General features: G+C 39.1%; 1 protein-coding gene and 1 long non-coding RNA gene across 2 annotated transcripts in view; one reads left to right on the forward strand and one right to left on the reverse strand.

Moving 5' to 3' along the window:
* Positions 1–14,378, forward strand: part of IRSp53 (Insulin receptor substrate 53 kDa) — a 174,121-nt gene that overhangs the window by 104,731 nt on the left and 55,012 nt on the right. Inside the window, exon 4 of the mRNA XM_003697455.4 lies at positions 4,856–4,948. Coding sequence (XP_003697503.1) covers positions 4,856–4,948 — 93 coding nt within the window. The remainder of the gene's footprint in view (positions 1–4,855; positions 4,949–14,378) is intronic.
* Positions 1–14,378, reverse strand: part of LOC147657810 (uncharacterized) — a 121,340-nt gene that overhangs the window by 35,341 nt on the left and 71,621 nt on the right. The gene's annotated exons all lie outside the window — the stretch shown is intronic.

Genomic DNA, 14,378 nt, shown 5'->3' on the forward strand with positions numbered 1-14,378 from the left:
GTTGACAATAATATTTTATTGTTGTAGAATTATTATATCGCAGTTGGTAAACATTCGTTTAACGTATGTATGTCGTGAAATTGATTCGAGGCTCGATTCGAGACGACAAATTATAAATTATATCAAAATTTTCGTTTCGTTACGAAAGAATGCGGAGGGGGGGATATTGTTTCGTTCGCGTCGTAATTTAAATTTGCAATTTTTAAATAATTAACGATGATGAAATAAACATGAACGATTATGAAATTAATTATTTAACATTAATATTAATGCTCACTTATTAATATTGATGTCATTAAACATCGCCATTAGTATTAATATTATTCGTAATACTATGATTGATAATTGAGTTAAATTAAACGCGAAACATTCGCGCCGGATTTAGCAACCGCTTAATTACAAGAACGAGGAAAATTAAATTGTGTCTCGTTATAAGGAAACGCTTTCTCGACGATATTTGAATGTAAATGGCTTGATCGATTCGCTCTCCAACAGTGGAGAGCAAAGTTCAATGGGGAATCTTCGGTATTTGCCCTCGGTGGAATGAATTTCGAAAGGTGATCGCGATGAATTTTATGAGAGTTTGTCGCCAAGATTAATCTCCAATTATCAACCGAATTATCCGAAAAGCTTGGATTGGAAGGAAACAGATCGGACTTTTAATTCGCCGATAATCTAATTTCCCTTCGTGCTTTCCCTCAGAAGGGTTGCGCGATTGAGCGAGAAATCAAATTTTGCCTTAAAAAAAAAAAAAAAAAAAAACATAATAATAATAATAAAATTAATCGTAATTGTAGATACGTTCCTTTTTAAATCTCTCTTTTCAATTAAATTATACACCGTTCATTGTTAAGGAAAAGATATTCCCTAGAGAAAAAAAGAAGTGGAAACATCTTTCTCACCCACCACCATCCAAGTATAATTCTCCAATTTTCCAAATCACGAAGTCTCTTCTACTCCCGACAACCTAGTAAACTACGCAATTACCATGGAATCAGATTCCCTCCACCGGTAGCCAGACGCGTTTCCACGTTAAAGAGTCGCGAGAAGTGAGACGTAGCGTGAAAAAGGGAGGGGGAGGGGGAGGAAGAAGGCGGAAGAAGGGAAAAAGGACCGCCCCAGTCTCAAGTATTCACGCGAGTTGCCTCCACGCAAGGTCAGAATCGAGGCGCCGCCGTCTCCGTGAGAGCAGCCTCCGTGGTGGTGCTGACTGGTGGTTACCGGAGGGGTTGCTAATACTCTGGAAATCTGCTCCCTCCGCGTCATATTTGAAACCTTCCAACCTTCCTCCGGTATCGAGGGGGGAGGCACACCTCTTCGAAATTCCGTGTCGACATCCGCTTGATTACACGCGTCTCTCTTCCGCTTCATTTCCGAGTGAGGAGGGAGGGGGGAGGGAGGAGGGAGAAGAGGGATGTTGTCGGTTGAAAAATCTCTCTCGTACGCGCTCTTTCGGGATTTTCAACCTCCCGGATGGGATTCTGAATGATTTCGCTTAAACGATCCCTCCCTCTTTCACGAGAACATGCGAATTCCTTGTGACAGGGTCGTGCGGTCGTTAGGGCCTCTTTTTTTTATTATCTCGACTTCTTTTCTCCCTTTTTCTTTCTCTTGAGAAATTGGAATTTTTTTTATTTAATCCAATCGGTTCGATCTTTCGAGTAGTAATAATTCATAGATACAGAAAAAGTACAGTTCAATTTTGCGAAAAGGTACGATTGGGATAATTCAATGGCATAAACGTGTTGACCAAATGTTAATGGTAAAACTAGACAAGAGACAGGAAGAAAATTCGTTCGAAGGATAAATCTTGTCGGGATGGATAATAATTCGCGGAAGAAAAATGAAAGAATAATCTAAATGCACGGATTTGAATCGAGGTGAGAGCACGGAAGGGAGCACGATTTTGAAACGAAATTATCCAGGATGGAGGAAAGGCGTTGAAAATAATCGATAATTAATTTCATACCGTCCGGATTATTATTCCAATTTCCAATGCAACTGGGGCGCACTGTTAGGGGAAACCTTGGCGTCACATACTCGATGTCGACGAGCGAGGCCTTTGCTCGTGAAACGTTGTGTAATTACGGAGAACGACCGAGAATAACAATTAACACCGTAACGAGTGGAGGGTAGCCTCCTCTCCATCCCCGTCAAGCAAACCTATTCGGACAAGGACCAGGAAACAGAATGGGACTCGAGGTGTACGATGGAGGTTATAAGCTTCAAGGTCGTTTGAATTTACATTACGGTAAACACGGTTGGGGTGTGATTTCCGAAAGGGGAGGACTAATTAGTTTCACCTACTTTCCGTGAAAACGTGCTTTGTTAAACGCTGCTTTTGTTAAATATTTCAGAATTTCACCCACTATTCCGTGAATCTACTCGTGAAAGTTTTAAATTTAAAAAGACGATGGGACAATGTTCTTGATTTATTGAAAAATTAGGGAATTATTCGCACGTGTGGTGAAAAGTATCGGATATACGGAACAGAATTATTCAAATTTCTCTCTCTACGTTCGATAATAAAGCCAGGAATACGAATAATGGAGTGATGAATCGTTAATCCTTTCACGCTCATATTGCGTGTAAACACGCTTTTCTTTTTTCTTTTTCTAAAATTCGTAATATTTATTATTATTTATTATTTACGCATCGCGAGTGAAATGGATAAAAGAGATTCAAGCCTGAAGAAAAAAAGAGAGAGAGAGAGAGAGAGAGAGATTTAAGATTTTCAGATAACTTTGAGAAATATAGAATCGATTCGCAACGCGTTCACAATCGTTCCTGAAGAAGAGCTAGAAGGATTAAAGTGGAGGGTGCGACTTAATACTCGAGCTTCTCGGTTGCAATTGGTATTCGGTTGTGGTGCACGTCTAATGCCTTGCTTTTGTCTCAATAGGGATGAATGGGGCGAGCGATTTTCCTCGAGGAGAACGTAATGGGTAAACCAGATCAGCCTCGACCTCCTTTTTTTGCCTCTATCCCGGTGGAAAGTCCTTTACCAAAGAATTTCACGAGCGCGGAAAGATTAAACAGGATAAAGGAGAATTCGTTCTTGGGTTTTGAAACTATATCTAAATAAAACGAAGAGGTTTAATCAATCAATAATTTTAACAGTTAATAATTTTTAAAAATTTTCCAAACAAAAGTTGATCGATTTTGAGGCAACTGAAAAAGTCGAGGAATCTTACATGAACTTTTCCACGAGAAAAACTATATTATCTTCTGAAGAAACCGAGCAGAATAATTTACTATTCTCGATTAATAAAATTTGGAAGGATCCATCAGAATGATTTCCGCTCGAACGCACCCTTCCATTTCTTCGAAACGTCGTTACAATTAAATCCAAAGTGTCCACTATTCTCGTTGGGAGAAGCATGGCCCGATCTTAGAAGGACAAAAGGAGAACGATCGCCTCTCCCTTTGCCATAAAACAACCCTTACACTTTTATACAAGTTCATTCTTTTCGAGATACACCGTTCCCTATCCCTCTTGTCCGAGCTCTTCTTCCTTCCTTTTCCTTTTTTCTTTCTCTCCTCCTCCTCCTCCTCCTCCTGCTCCTCTTTTTTTCCCCTACGCCACGGCAGCCAGTTACGAACCAAACAACCCTTGTATTTATGAGGGATTCTCCGAGGAAACAGGGTACACACCGGCCAATTTCCACCCCTCCACTACTCATACTACGCCCATTCGTGCTCTTCCTAGCACCGTCCCAATTTTTCCGCCCCATAGCCTTTAACGAGGACTTTTCGTGGGAAATGATCGTTCTTTATTGATAACCAGACCACTTCTAACGGCGGTTTTATTCCACCACCCCTTCGACGAGACTTATGAACGAGCTGGACTCGCGTTGCACGTAAGGGGTTGGCTGTATTATGTGGAAAAGGCCGATAAAGGTTTCATTCTCTTTCAATTTTGCCCGAATTACCGGCAATTTGTATTTGAACGGTTTAATTTATTTATCTGATTGTACACGCGTGTGTATGTAATAATTAGTAGGTAATCAATAATTAGTGAATATATAATGGATATATATTATTGGGGATATTCTCGTGTATCGTCAAATTTTATTTACAATTACGAATAAAGCTTGTAGATTATTTTTTTTTTTTGGTTGCAAAGAATAATATTAAATAGTATTTCTTTTTTTTTTTTTTTAGACAAACGTTGTTAGAGATTTTTGGAATTCAACGTATTAAGAAAGAAGAGAATATATGCATGAAAAGAAATTGATTTATCGATTCTGATTATTTGTCAAAATGAATCTTACGTACTTATTTTTACTTAACAAGTATCGGTGGAATTATAACGTTTAAAAGGTTAAACAATACCATTGTAACCGATTCTCACATCTATATTCAAACGCAAAAGAGAGAGAGAGAGAGAGAGAGAGAAACAACGGATTTAATTCGTTCATTGATCCGTCACGCGACGGAGGTAAGAGAGAGAAAAAAGGCGGAAGGTCAAAGACTACCCGTTACTCGCCTGCTAAATATTAATCCGGCCGTGTATTGGAGGAAGAAATTAAAATATAATCGAAAGAGAAAAGTAACAATTGTCGGATATATACACGGAAGAATACACGGTTTAATTATTAAATAATTCCCGAGAGAAATTAAAAACGGGTCCCATCCCAGACGTGTCGATACGAAACTTCCATACGATCAAGGCGCCATATATCTCTACGCGCGGACCCTTTTAATTAAAGAGAAAGTACCGTGTCGTTGAATTATCGCGGTCAGAAAAGGAAAGAAAAAAAAAAAAGAAAAGAAAGAGATAAAGAAAAATCGCGATATATACACTTGCTGTAAAAACGCTCAACGTGTGTGTGTCTGCTTCGTTATTTTCCAGGAGCCGCAGCCGCATCCAGGGTGTACGTGGACGCATTGTCTCGATTAGCACGCCAGGCGCAACTGGGTACATGGGGTGGTTCCAAGGATGTCGGTAAGTTTCCCAATCTTCTTATTATCCTCGTGCCTCGAAACTTCTTCCCGTTCCTCTGTCGACGCGTCCCAACGGAGACAGGAATTACGTGGAATCCCCCGCGACAGAACGATAATCGCATATACCGGGTGTGTCCAGTAATTCCTCCTCGACCTTTCATTGAAAAAGTATCGTATAAACTCTCTTATATACCGTCTCTTCCTTAGATCGGACACGATCTTTTAAAAATTTTGGAAATAAATATTAACCCAATCGCATCAAATGACTAGCCTGGTGGTGGTGTTTCCACCACACATTCACACTAGCTGATATGTATTTGTGAGTTCAATCTCTTAGTATTATGCATGCAAAATTTTAAAATCTATTTTTTAAAAACTTCCTAATCTATTTGTAGTGATATTTAAATATGATGTCATTGGGTTAAAGAGATACAAAACACGTTAAAATTATTCTTTTCGTTTGTTGTGCGATCCTTAAAGAAATGATCGTCATTGAATCGCATTGATATATGTGTCCGTATATACTCTCCTTTGTCCCCCCCCTCCCCTCCCCTCCCCCCCGTGGTTCCCGATAATTACGATGAATTAATTAAAATTTGTCACGTAATTATGGACGAATGAGCGGGAGGCACGGTCGATTCTTAAACGACAGCTGCGTCGACGAAGGTTAATTAATTAGCGTTCCACGCATCATTAGACGGGCAAATAAATCGTTGGATCGTTGGCGCAGCTGTTGGCTGGTTGGAAAATTTGTTTGTTGTCCCCGCGATCGTTACGTTTTGTTCCATATATACGCTTTCCCGTTATACGTTGAATTTAGACCCGTAGTTTTACACGTAGTGAATCCTCCCCCTCTCCCTTCTTTCTCCCCCCCCCCCCACACACACACACGTATCCCACGACTTTGTCTTCGTTTCGATGCGCCTCTTAATTACCAGATTGCCCGCGTTCCATGATAATTATTTCAATTACGTCGACGCAACCGAGGATATTTATAGGAAATTAATAGAGAACCGGCTCTCGCAATTAAAATCGGCCGATTCATGTACCACCGGCGCTGCGTTTTTTAATTGTTTTTCCCCGTGATTTTAATGGGCAGCGAACACGCACGCCCGACTCGTATCAACGGTATCCGGTTAATAAGGATTTTAATTCGTATTGATTCGTCGCTTGTTCCCCGACTCGATTGTAAACGGAATGAAATGGAAAACGATTTCAATAGATGTAACGAGTCAACTTTTATAGGTTATGCTTCTTACGTGTTCGACAGACAAGGTTCGAAATGTCTATTAATTTTTCACGATATTTCTGACGAAACGATGAAATCATGCAATCAGCGATTACACAGTGAAATAATCACGATACGAAATAAATATATATATATATATATATATATTATTTTGAGTTGTGTCCAGAGAAGAATTTTTTTAATTTTAACAGTGACGGAGTAGAAAACAGAGAGTGTAATTCACACGAATGCCAATATTTTTTTCTTTTTTTTTGGCGAAATAAATCTAACGAAATCTAAAGAAAGAACGTAGTTCTTTTAAGCTTGATTAAGGGAAAGGGACTCGGTGTCTTGCGTTACAATGGCTCTAAACTTGTAATTTCAACCTGTTATTATTATTATTATTATTATTATTATTATTATTATTACCTTCGATATGATAATCCTACCGCACGGTTGATGAAACAATTCACAGCGTATCACCAGCGTGTTTAAATTAACGTCCAATATACATAACAAGGAATACATTATAATATAGTTGTGAAGTAATTGCATCATAATGGAATAATCACTCCGCGGAACACAATCGATGTTTCGACATCGTTACACGGATCAACGTGGTAATTTTACGAATACCGTTATTATTAAAATTTAGCGAGCGATAGGCGTGAAACTGTCCTACCTCGATAATATTCGACAGAAATTCAATGCCTCGACGATAATCGAAAATTTCGTTTTCATTTTATCCTCTCTTTATGGAAAATGAACTCTCAAGTCGATGCTCATCCCTACGACTTCTCATTTCCCTGTTTCTACTTTCTACTTTCTCACGATTCGATTTTACTGAATTTTTTTACCGTGTACCGTTTCTCATTTCTGCCGCGATTATCCTTAGCCTTCGTCAGCACTGCGATTCTCGACACGGGAAATTAGGGACAACGATACAAATCGATAGAAACAGCCCCAGTTAGAGAGGGTCTCGGTTTCGAGAAACGATATTATCATCAGCCTTGGACGAAATTCGGCCTGTCAGCGCGAGAAACGTCGGCCGAGCACTTTCGTGGTTTCCAAAGCCAATAAAGGCCCGCTCTGTTTAACCGTCTGTCCGTCTCTCTCTCTCTCTCTCTCTCTCTCCGCCTCTTATGGTAAGAATAGGGCTGGGAAGAGGGGAGGGGAGGTGGAAAAAAGTTGCTAACAGGATCATTGCAGCGTGATAAGTGTACGTATTAAGGGCTGGGTCGATAACCCCTTCCTTGGCCTGGCTGGCCAAGCCTCGAGACGAAGGCAACAGTCTTAGGAAGCTGCCCAAGTGCGACGGAAGAGTTTTTATTTGTTTTTCACCCGGGAATCCTATTCGATCTCGAAACGAATTGCCCGTTTGTTCCTCCTTTCGTATTTTCCTCGCGACGATGGCCAGATACCTAGTTGAATAGTTATCTCTTCGTACGAAGAATCGGGAATAAAAATTTTTATTTTGCCCGCATCCCAACTTTTGAATCGAGATCGTAAAAAGTGATATTTGTATTGCCGTGTAAAAGTTATTCGAGGGGAAAAATTCGTTTCACTCGGTATATTTTATATATATATTGTTTTGATAAAAAAGAAAGAAAAAGCAACATTCACAAGGAAGTCGCAAAGGAATTAATTAATAAATTGATAATTTTGAGATCTATTCAAAAAGTAGAGAAAACTATTCCATCGAAGTCACTTTTTCATTCGTCTCGATATCGATTCTTCGCCGAGATGCGAAGAGTCAAAGCGATAACAATAATCGATTTTTAAATCGATGTATTATTATTTTGTTTCCAAGCCCATACAACGAGTCATTTCGTAGAAATTATGTGACAATTAAAATCACTTTACGAAGAGAAATATAGGAACCATCCGATCCAATCATTTAAAGTTCCAACACTTTGGTACAACAAATACAGATCTCAGAGGCCTCGGTGTGTATCTGTGCACACTGTGATATTAATTAACGCGTATAGATGTATTGTGATGCAATTACAAGGATATTATATCCACACCAACTTCTAACAAGGCAAACTTCGGTATCGATAGACAATATTGCCGATATCCATCATTCATCTCGCGGAGAAAATTCGAATTGTCGTATTTTTGTCGCGTTTCTGAAGAAAAAAAGAAGAAAAGGAATCGCGTCTGAAAAAAATTCTTCCGACCAGCACCAAGTCGTTTATACTCGAACGCAGTAATTAAAGGAAAGGATTTCACGGTCGCTGTTACGAAAGATAATACAAAACGAGTTCTCGAACACGCCTACGTTGTATCATCCTCGTGGATAGTGGCCGAAGTTAACTGCAATCGGTGGTTGGGTAGAATATCCGAGCCTTGGATACAACCCCTGTTAACTGCATACGAGAAGCCCTCGGGCGGCTTCCAATTTAAACTCTGCCCTGTATGTGCTACCTCGAAATAGGGTTACCGTATTATTATTTGTCCTTCCAACTGACCACGAATAAGAGAAAAGCGTATAAATTATTGCTCTATCAGGCTTCGTTCCAAGTACGCCGGTCTTCTTTTAATTAAAGTTGATTGCGTGTATAATTCATGGAAAAAGAAAGAGAAAAAAAAAAAAAGAAAGAAAATTATTTTCGCATCGTTTAATATACAAAATCGATAGAAAATATTTATCTAATTAAATTAATGTACTTGGAAATTATATTTCTCTCTGTATCTTAGACAATGATTATTTTTTAATTTTATTGCTACGTTTCGTATCTCGATATTATAGAATCGAACAATAGAAATTCTATGTAATTTATCCCATCGATGTGTTCTCATTGATGTACTCGCGCCATCTTCGTCTAGAATAGAATTTTTACACTTGGAAAACAATAAAATTATCACGACGATTCAATTTTGCTTGGATCACGGTGTGCATCGCGAAACGTTTGAAACGGAGGGATAGGGAATGGAATTCGTGGAGAATTGATCGGTATCGGGGAAGTGTCGCGTTTGGGAGACACTTTCGGAATTTCTTACAACAATCGATGGAGGTGGCAGGATGGAATATCTTATTACCTCCATTTGAACGTTTGGCAGTTCTCCAGTGTACGCCAATTTGCACTCGTTAAAGAGATGCCTTCGAAACTTTTCGGCCAATGTTGACTAAACGTTTTCTCCCTTCTTTACAAAACTCGATTTTCATTAGAACGTGCCTAACTCCGTGCCAGGATACTGCACGTCTTATCCCCCACCTTCCTTTAAATTAAATTCTCCACGAATTTAAACCGCGAACTTTTCATCTTTCTTCGATCTCATCTCAACGAATATGATTTTTACTATTCGCGAAAAATCTCATATCTTCGTCGTTTCATGCCTTTGTGCTTTCTGAAGAAAAGAAACGAGGAATTAAAAATTCGAGCCGAAACGAAACGAGACGAGAATGAAATTGAGCGAAATGCCGATTGCTTTCGGGAATTGATTAGTCGAACGTTATTGCGAAACATTCTCAAAGAGGTCGTTTCAGGTTGCATCGACAGTTTACCAAGGCGTTTGTTGAATGGGGCAGGGATTTCCTTTGCGTTTCCTGCGACGAACCTTTCAAACTTGCTCAAACCGAGGAATCCGGCGACTCAAGTTTAAATCGACGACGGACTTTTGTCAACTGCGAAACGACACACGGCCGGCGGAGAGACAAACTCGTTCAATTTAGACGCGAGATCCTCCCGTTTCCTGCCTCGTCGAAAACTAAATTAAACTTTTTAATTATTCGAACGAGGATCCGGGAGAGGGAAAGATTGTTGTTCCACGCGACGAATCCGTCTTCTTTTATCCCTTTTGTAATAAAATTTTCGTGATAAACATCGAGATATACGCGAAATAACGAATTTCGATCGAGGAAGTTTTACTCGAAGAAATTGGCACACAAAAATCTTGAATAATAATCGATATATCGAACGTAATATCTGAATCGTCTATCGTTCAATTCTACGAAGAGGTATCATACTTAAACACGGTTAAAATTAAACGAATGAATAAATATTTTTTTCTTCGAATAACACTTTTCAAGGAATATCGACGACGACGAGGACGACGACGGCGTTCTAAAAATTTCCAGCGAAATTCGCTTTGCCGTTAAATGACTTCTCGGCGAGAGGTTCTTGGACGAGTAGTTTGGACGATAATATTTCGGAAAATCTTGCTCGGTCGGGGAAGGAAGCCCCAATTTCCATAAGTAAATCGACAAATTCAAATAGCGCAGAATTCAAGTACCAGTTTCCACGGCTTCATTCGCCAACAGCCTCGGCAATAAAACGTTAAATACGGACTGGAGGCTGGAGGAGCTCGAGGTTTTCGGTAATTCGAATAACTATAATGGCCGAAATTCGATTTCAAAGAGACGCGGAGGAAACGATGCATCTGGGTCTTGGTTGCGGTCGGTTGTAGTCGGTATCGATCACATCGAGACGGTAATTTGGCTGACACTGCTCGTTCAGATTTCCTGAACCAGCCATATTTCGGTCAACCGTTAACGTTATATCACCGGTTTATTAAGAGGCGAGGAATTCTTCGTACGTTTCGTGCAAACAATTTAATGGAAAAATTCTTATTTCGATTAATTTACTTTATTTTTAAAGAAATTTTGTGTGGAAAAATTTGAAGGGGTGAAATTAATCTTTAATTAGTTCTTTATATATTTATTATAAAAAAAAATAGAGCAAAACTTTAATATACGATGTTTGAACAATTTTCTACGACGAAATAGAATTACACGAGTAATCCATTCTTTCTTCGAATATATCTCCATCACGAATCATAAAAATATATCCATAGAAACAGAATTTTCTCAAATTATAATCATTAAATTGCTAAAAATTTACAAATCCTTTTCCAATTTCTAAATCTTTTCGAGAGTCTTATCTCTTCCAAACTCTTCCATTTTCGTCGTACTTTTCGCGTTGGAAAAAAGCGAATTGGAAGAGGGAACAAAATTGCGTGATCGTGATTAAAAACAATTCTCCCTTAAGGATTAATGTTTCCTTTAGTGGGTCACTCGATTCAATCAGACGACGAGGGCCATTATCAGGCCGATCTTGATCAGCGAGATTTATCTACACGGGCCGCAGTCAGCATCCATCGTTTGATCCGATAATCCTTTCTAATTCTAACCCGGGAAGTCAGCGGCCCGAATTTCCCGAGGCGGCGGCCTCTTCAGAGGCTTCATTCGGCAAACGTACGCGCCTCGTGGAAATTGAAAAGTCGTGTTCGACAGATTGATCGAAGAGTCGTCGGTCGATGGCTTGCTACACCCCTGTTTGAACAGCTTCCTGTTGACCCCGATTATCGGCGGTCGGTCGGCCGGTATTGGCTGGTTTTCCTTCTGTAAAATTAGGTTTCGCGCTTAAGCGCAGGCAACGTGAAAAATATCGATAAGTAAGGTAAAATGGAAAAGATGGAAACGTCGAATCGTCTTCTATCTATACGCGTGTATCTGTTTGCAATATAATGGTAAGATTTACAATAAATACATCTTTAAATTCAAAATTTACACACGATTATTTATATTACGAATTATATTCTGCATTTATTTGGGAATATTCCTGTTTGCTCATTTGCTCGCAAAATACACTGTTTGCTGCATTTGTCCCAATTTTACTTAATTATGGCCAGTCTGCCACGAATTATTTGTTCCGTAAATATTTATTATACCGCGTATTATTTGCGCACAACCTGCTATACCTGCTCAAAATGTTTCGACTCGCTTTATCCTCCAACGTAATTTTATCCCGATGAAATTAATATTCATCAATCATTAATTTTTTCTTATATACCATTTCGTTAAACAAACACGCAAATATACAAATTGTTTTCCAGTATTATCGCGTTCCAATTATATTATTTATTTAAAATCCAATCCAGGAATAAATCCCATCTTAATTATCCCAACTAATTATCCGATAACGGCGGATAATTCATCCTCTGAAATTTTCGTTCCGCTCTAAAACATAGATCGTCTATTTTTTAATTTCACTTTTTCCAAATTTCTCTCCTATCGTGTACTCTCCACTCTTCTCTATCCCTTCCCTCGCCGTTTTTCTAGGCGGAGGGAAATCCCTTTTGCCAAACGGATCAGGATCTTTCGATAATTCTTCTCTGCACGAGCGGCATGCGATAAATCCGCGCGGAAACCGTCTTACACGCGTATTACCATAACATAACGCATTTTGCAAAACGCTCAGGGGGGAGGAAATTCGTTCTCTCCCTAGCCCATCTTGGCTCGTGAGGGGGAAAATTCGATGCTCACGACGTTAGGTGGCAAGGCGGCGTCGAAATGAAAGCGTGATAGCGAAATTGGCAATATCGCGACTTTTCCCTCCCATTTCTCTCTTCTTTCCTTAAAATCGATCGCGAACCCTCCCCCCTTTCCACCCGTGGCGAATTTCCTTCCGTTCAGAATCCACCCTTCCTTCGGTGGTAACGAGATTGTTGAGATTTCGTTAAAGATTCGTTCGATATTAATTCCTTAATACCGGAGGGAGGGGGAATTCAGTGTCGTCGAGTGGGTAAAAATGAATAACTTCTGATTCTTGATTTTTCATTCCTTTTTAAATCGTTCCACGTGGAATAGACTGGAACGTGGTATTTTTAATGATATTTAATTACTTATCACGCAAACAGATGATTGTGAATTAAAAGAAAATTTCCATATCTTTGGAATATTTCATTTACACGTATATATACTTTTAATTAATAATTAATTTTTATTAATTTATTACGTAGAACAATTTCATAGTTTCTAGTTTAATTTTGTGGAATATATGTAAAATACGTGTATATGTTATTTTTCAACCAATCCTTTCGCGAATCGTTCGTCGACAAACAATTATATCCGCTAATACGAGTATCGTGTATACAATTAGCATCCTCGTTATTATCGAATAAATTATTATTGCTTTCGAAAACACTCTCTTTCTCCGCGTCGAAATCTCCGCGTTCTTTTGTCGATTCATCGATAATATTTGTATATTTACAACGAATACTCGAGCGGTTCTCTCGTTCGCTTGCTTTTCTCCACAATTAGTCGCACATCGTAACACAAGGATACACGCAACGATCGAGCGTGCACAACGAGTAATTTCATTAATGGCAAATTATTGTAAATTCGTTCCCATACCTTTTGAACGAGCGCCTGATGAAAAAAATTCTCGTCGAAAACTGAAGAATATCGTATAAATGATATTAAAACTGAACGCCAATTAATATATCGAATGGTTATTCGAAATATTCGAAATAATAAACCGATAGAGAACGAGTTTTAATATATCTGCTCGATCGCCACTTCTACGATTCGTCGGGATTAATAGAAACGACCGTTCGTTTCCTCAAAGTTAAAAATTATTCTCCGCTTTCGCCACATTGAAATGGGGAAATTTTCCGAATATATTCGTAAAAGATTTACTTATTATAAAATAAATTGTTTCTCAAAAAAAAAAAAAAAAAAAAGGTTGAAATTATCAAAAAAATCCTATCTCGAGCTAGGTAACCAGATCATCATGATTGTCTTCTCTAAGCTTCTCTTTCCTACCAAATTTTTCCCTCGAAAATATTTTTGCGAAAAATATTTCTTCGAAAACCAGTGTTCGAGATTGATCAATTTCCTTACAGTCTCTTTTTCCACGGGGGCTTCCCGATTCTATTAAATACCTGTTATTGGATAACAAGATACGGAGGGGATACAATGCTATTAAAGCCCGTATAAAACAAATTCACGACGACTGCGGATAGGCTTAATCGTGTTAAAACGAATCAATAAACATCGTGCATCCGATATACCTGGCAGAAATCAACCAGAGAGCGCGGACGGGGTAAATCTAATAGGGTAAATTGAAGCATAGCCGCGACAATCCGATCGAAAACCTTCCCCCTCCTCCCCCTGTATCGGAGGGGACAGGATTTGAGACGCGCGTTTGAGATTGGCGCGGCAGGCGCGGGTAGGCGAATAATTGGCTGCTCGACTTCCTACTTCGTTAATAAGCTTATCACCAACTCGATTGTCTTCTTCACGAGGCATTGATCCGTGGAGAATCGCGTTAAAACGATATCCGGCCTATTCATTATTCATGCATTTAAATTACACGCGATATTTTCCCCCGGCCAGATATTAAATTATTTATATAGATAGATAGGCGGTTTTGTGTACGTGGCGAATTAAAATATTAAACGTTGTGACGTTGATTGA

This window comes from Apis florea, unplaced genomic scaffold (genome assembly GCF_048593485.1).
Source record: "Apis florea isolate Af1SG1 unplaced genomic scaffold, ASM4859348v1 contig_2508_pilon, whole genome shotgun sequence".
In the NCBI taxonomy this organism is placed as follows: domain Eukaryota; kingdom Metazoa; phylum Arthropoda; class Insecta; order Hymenoptera; family Apidae; genus Apis; species Apis florea.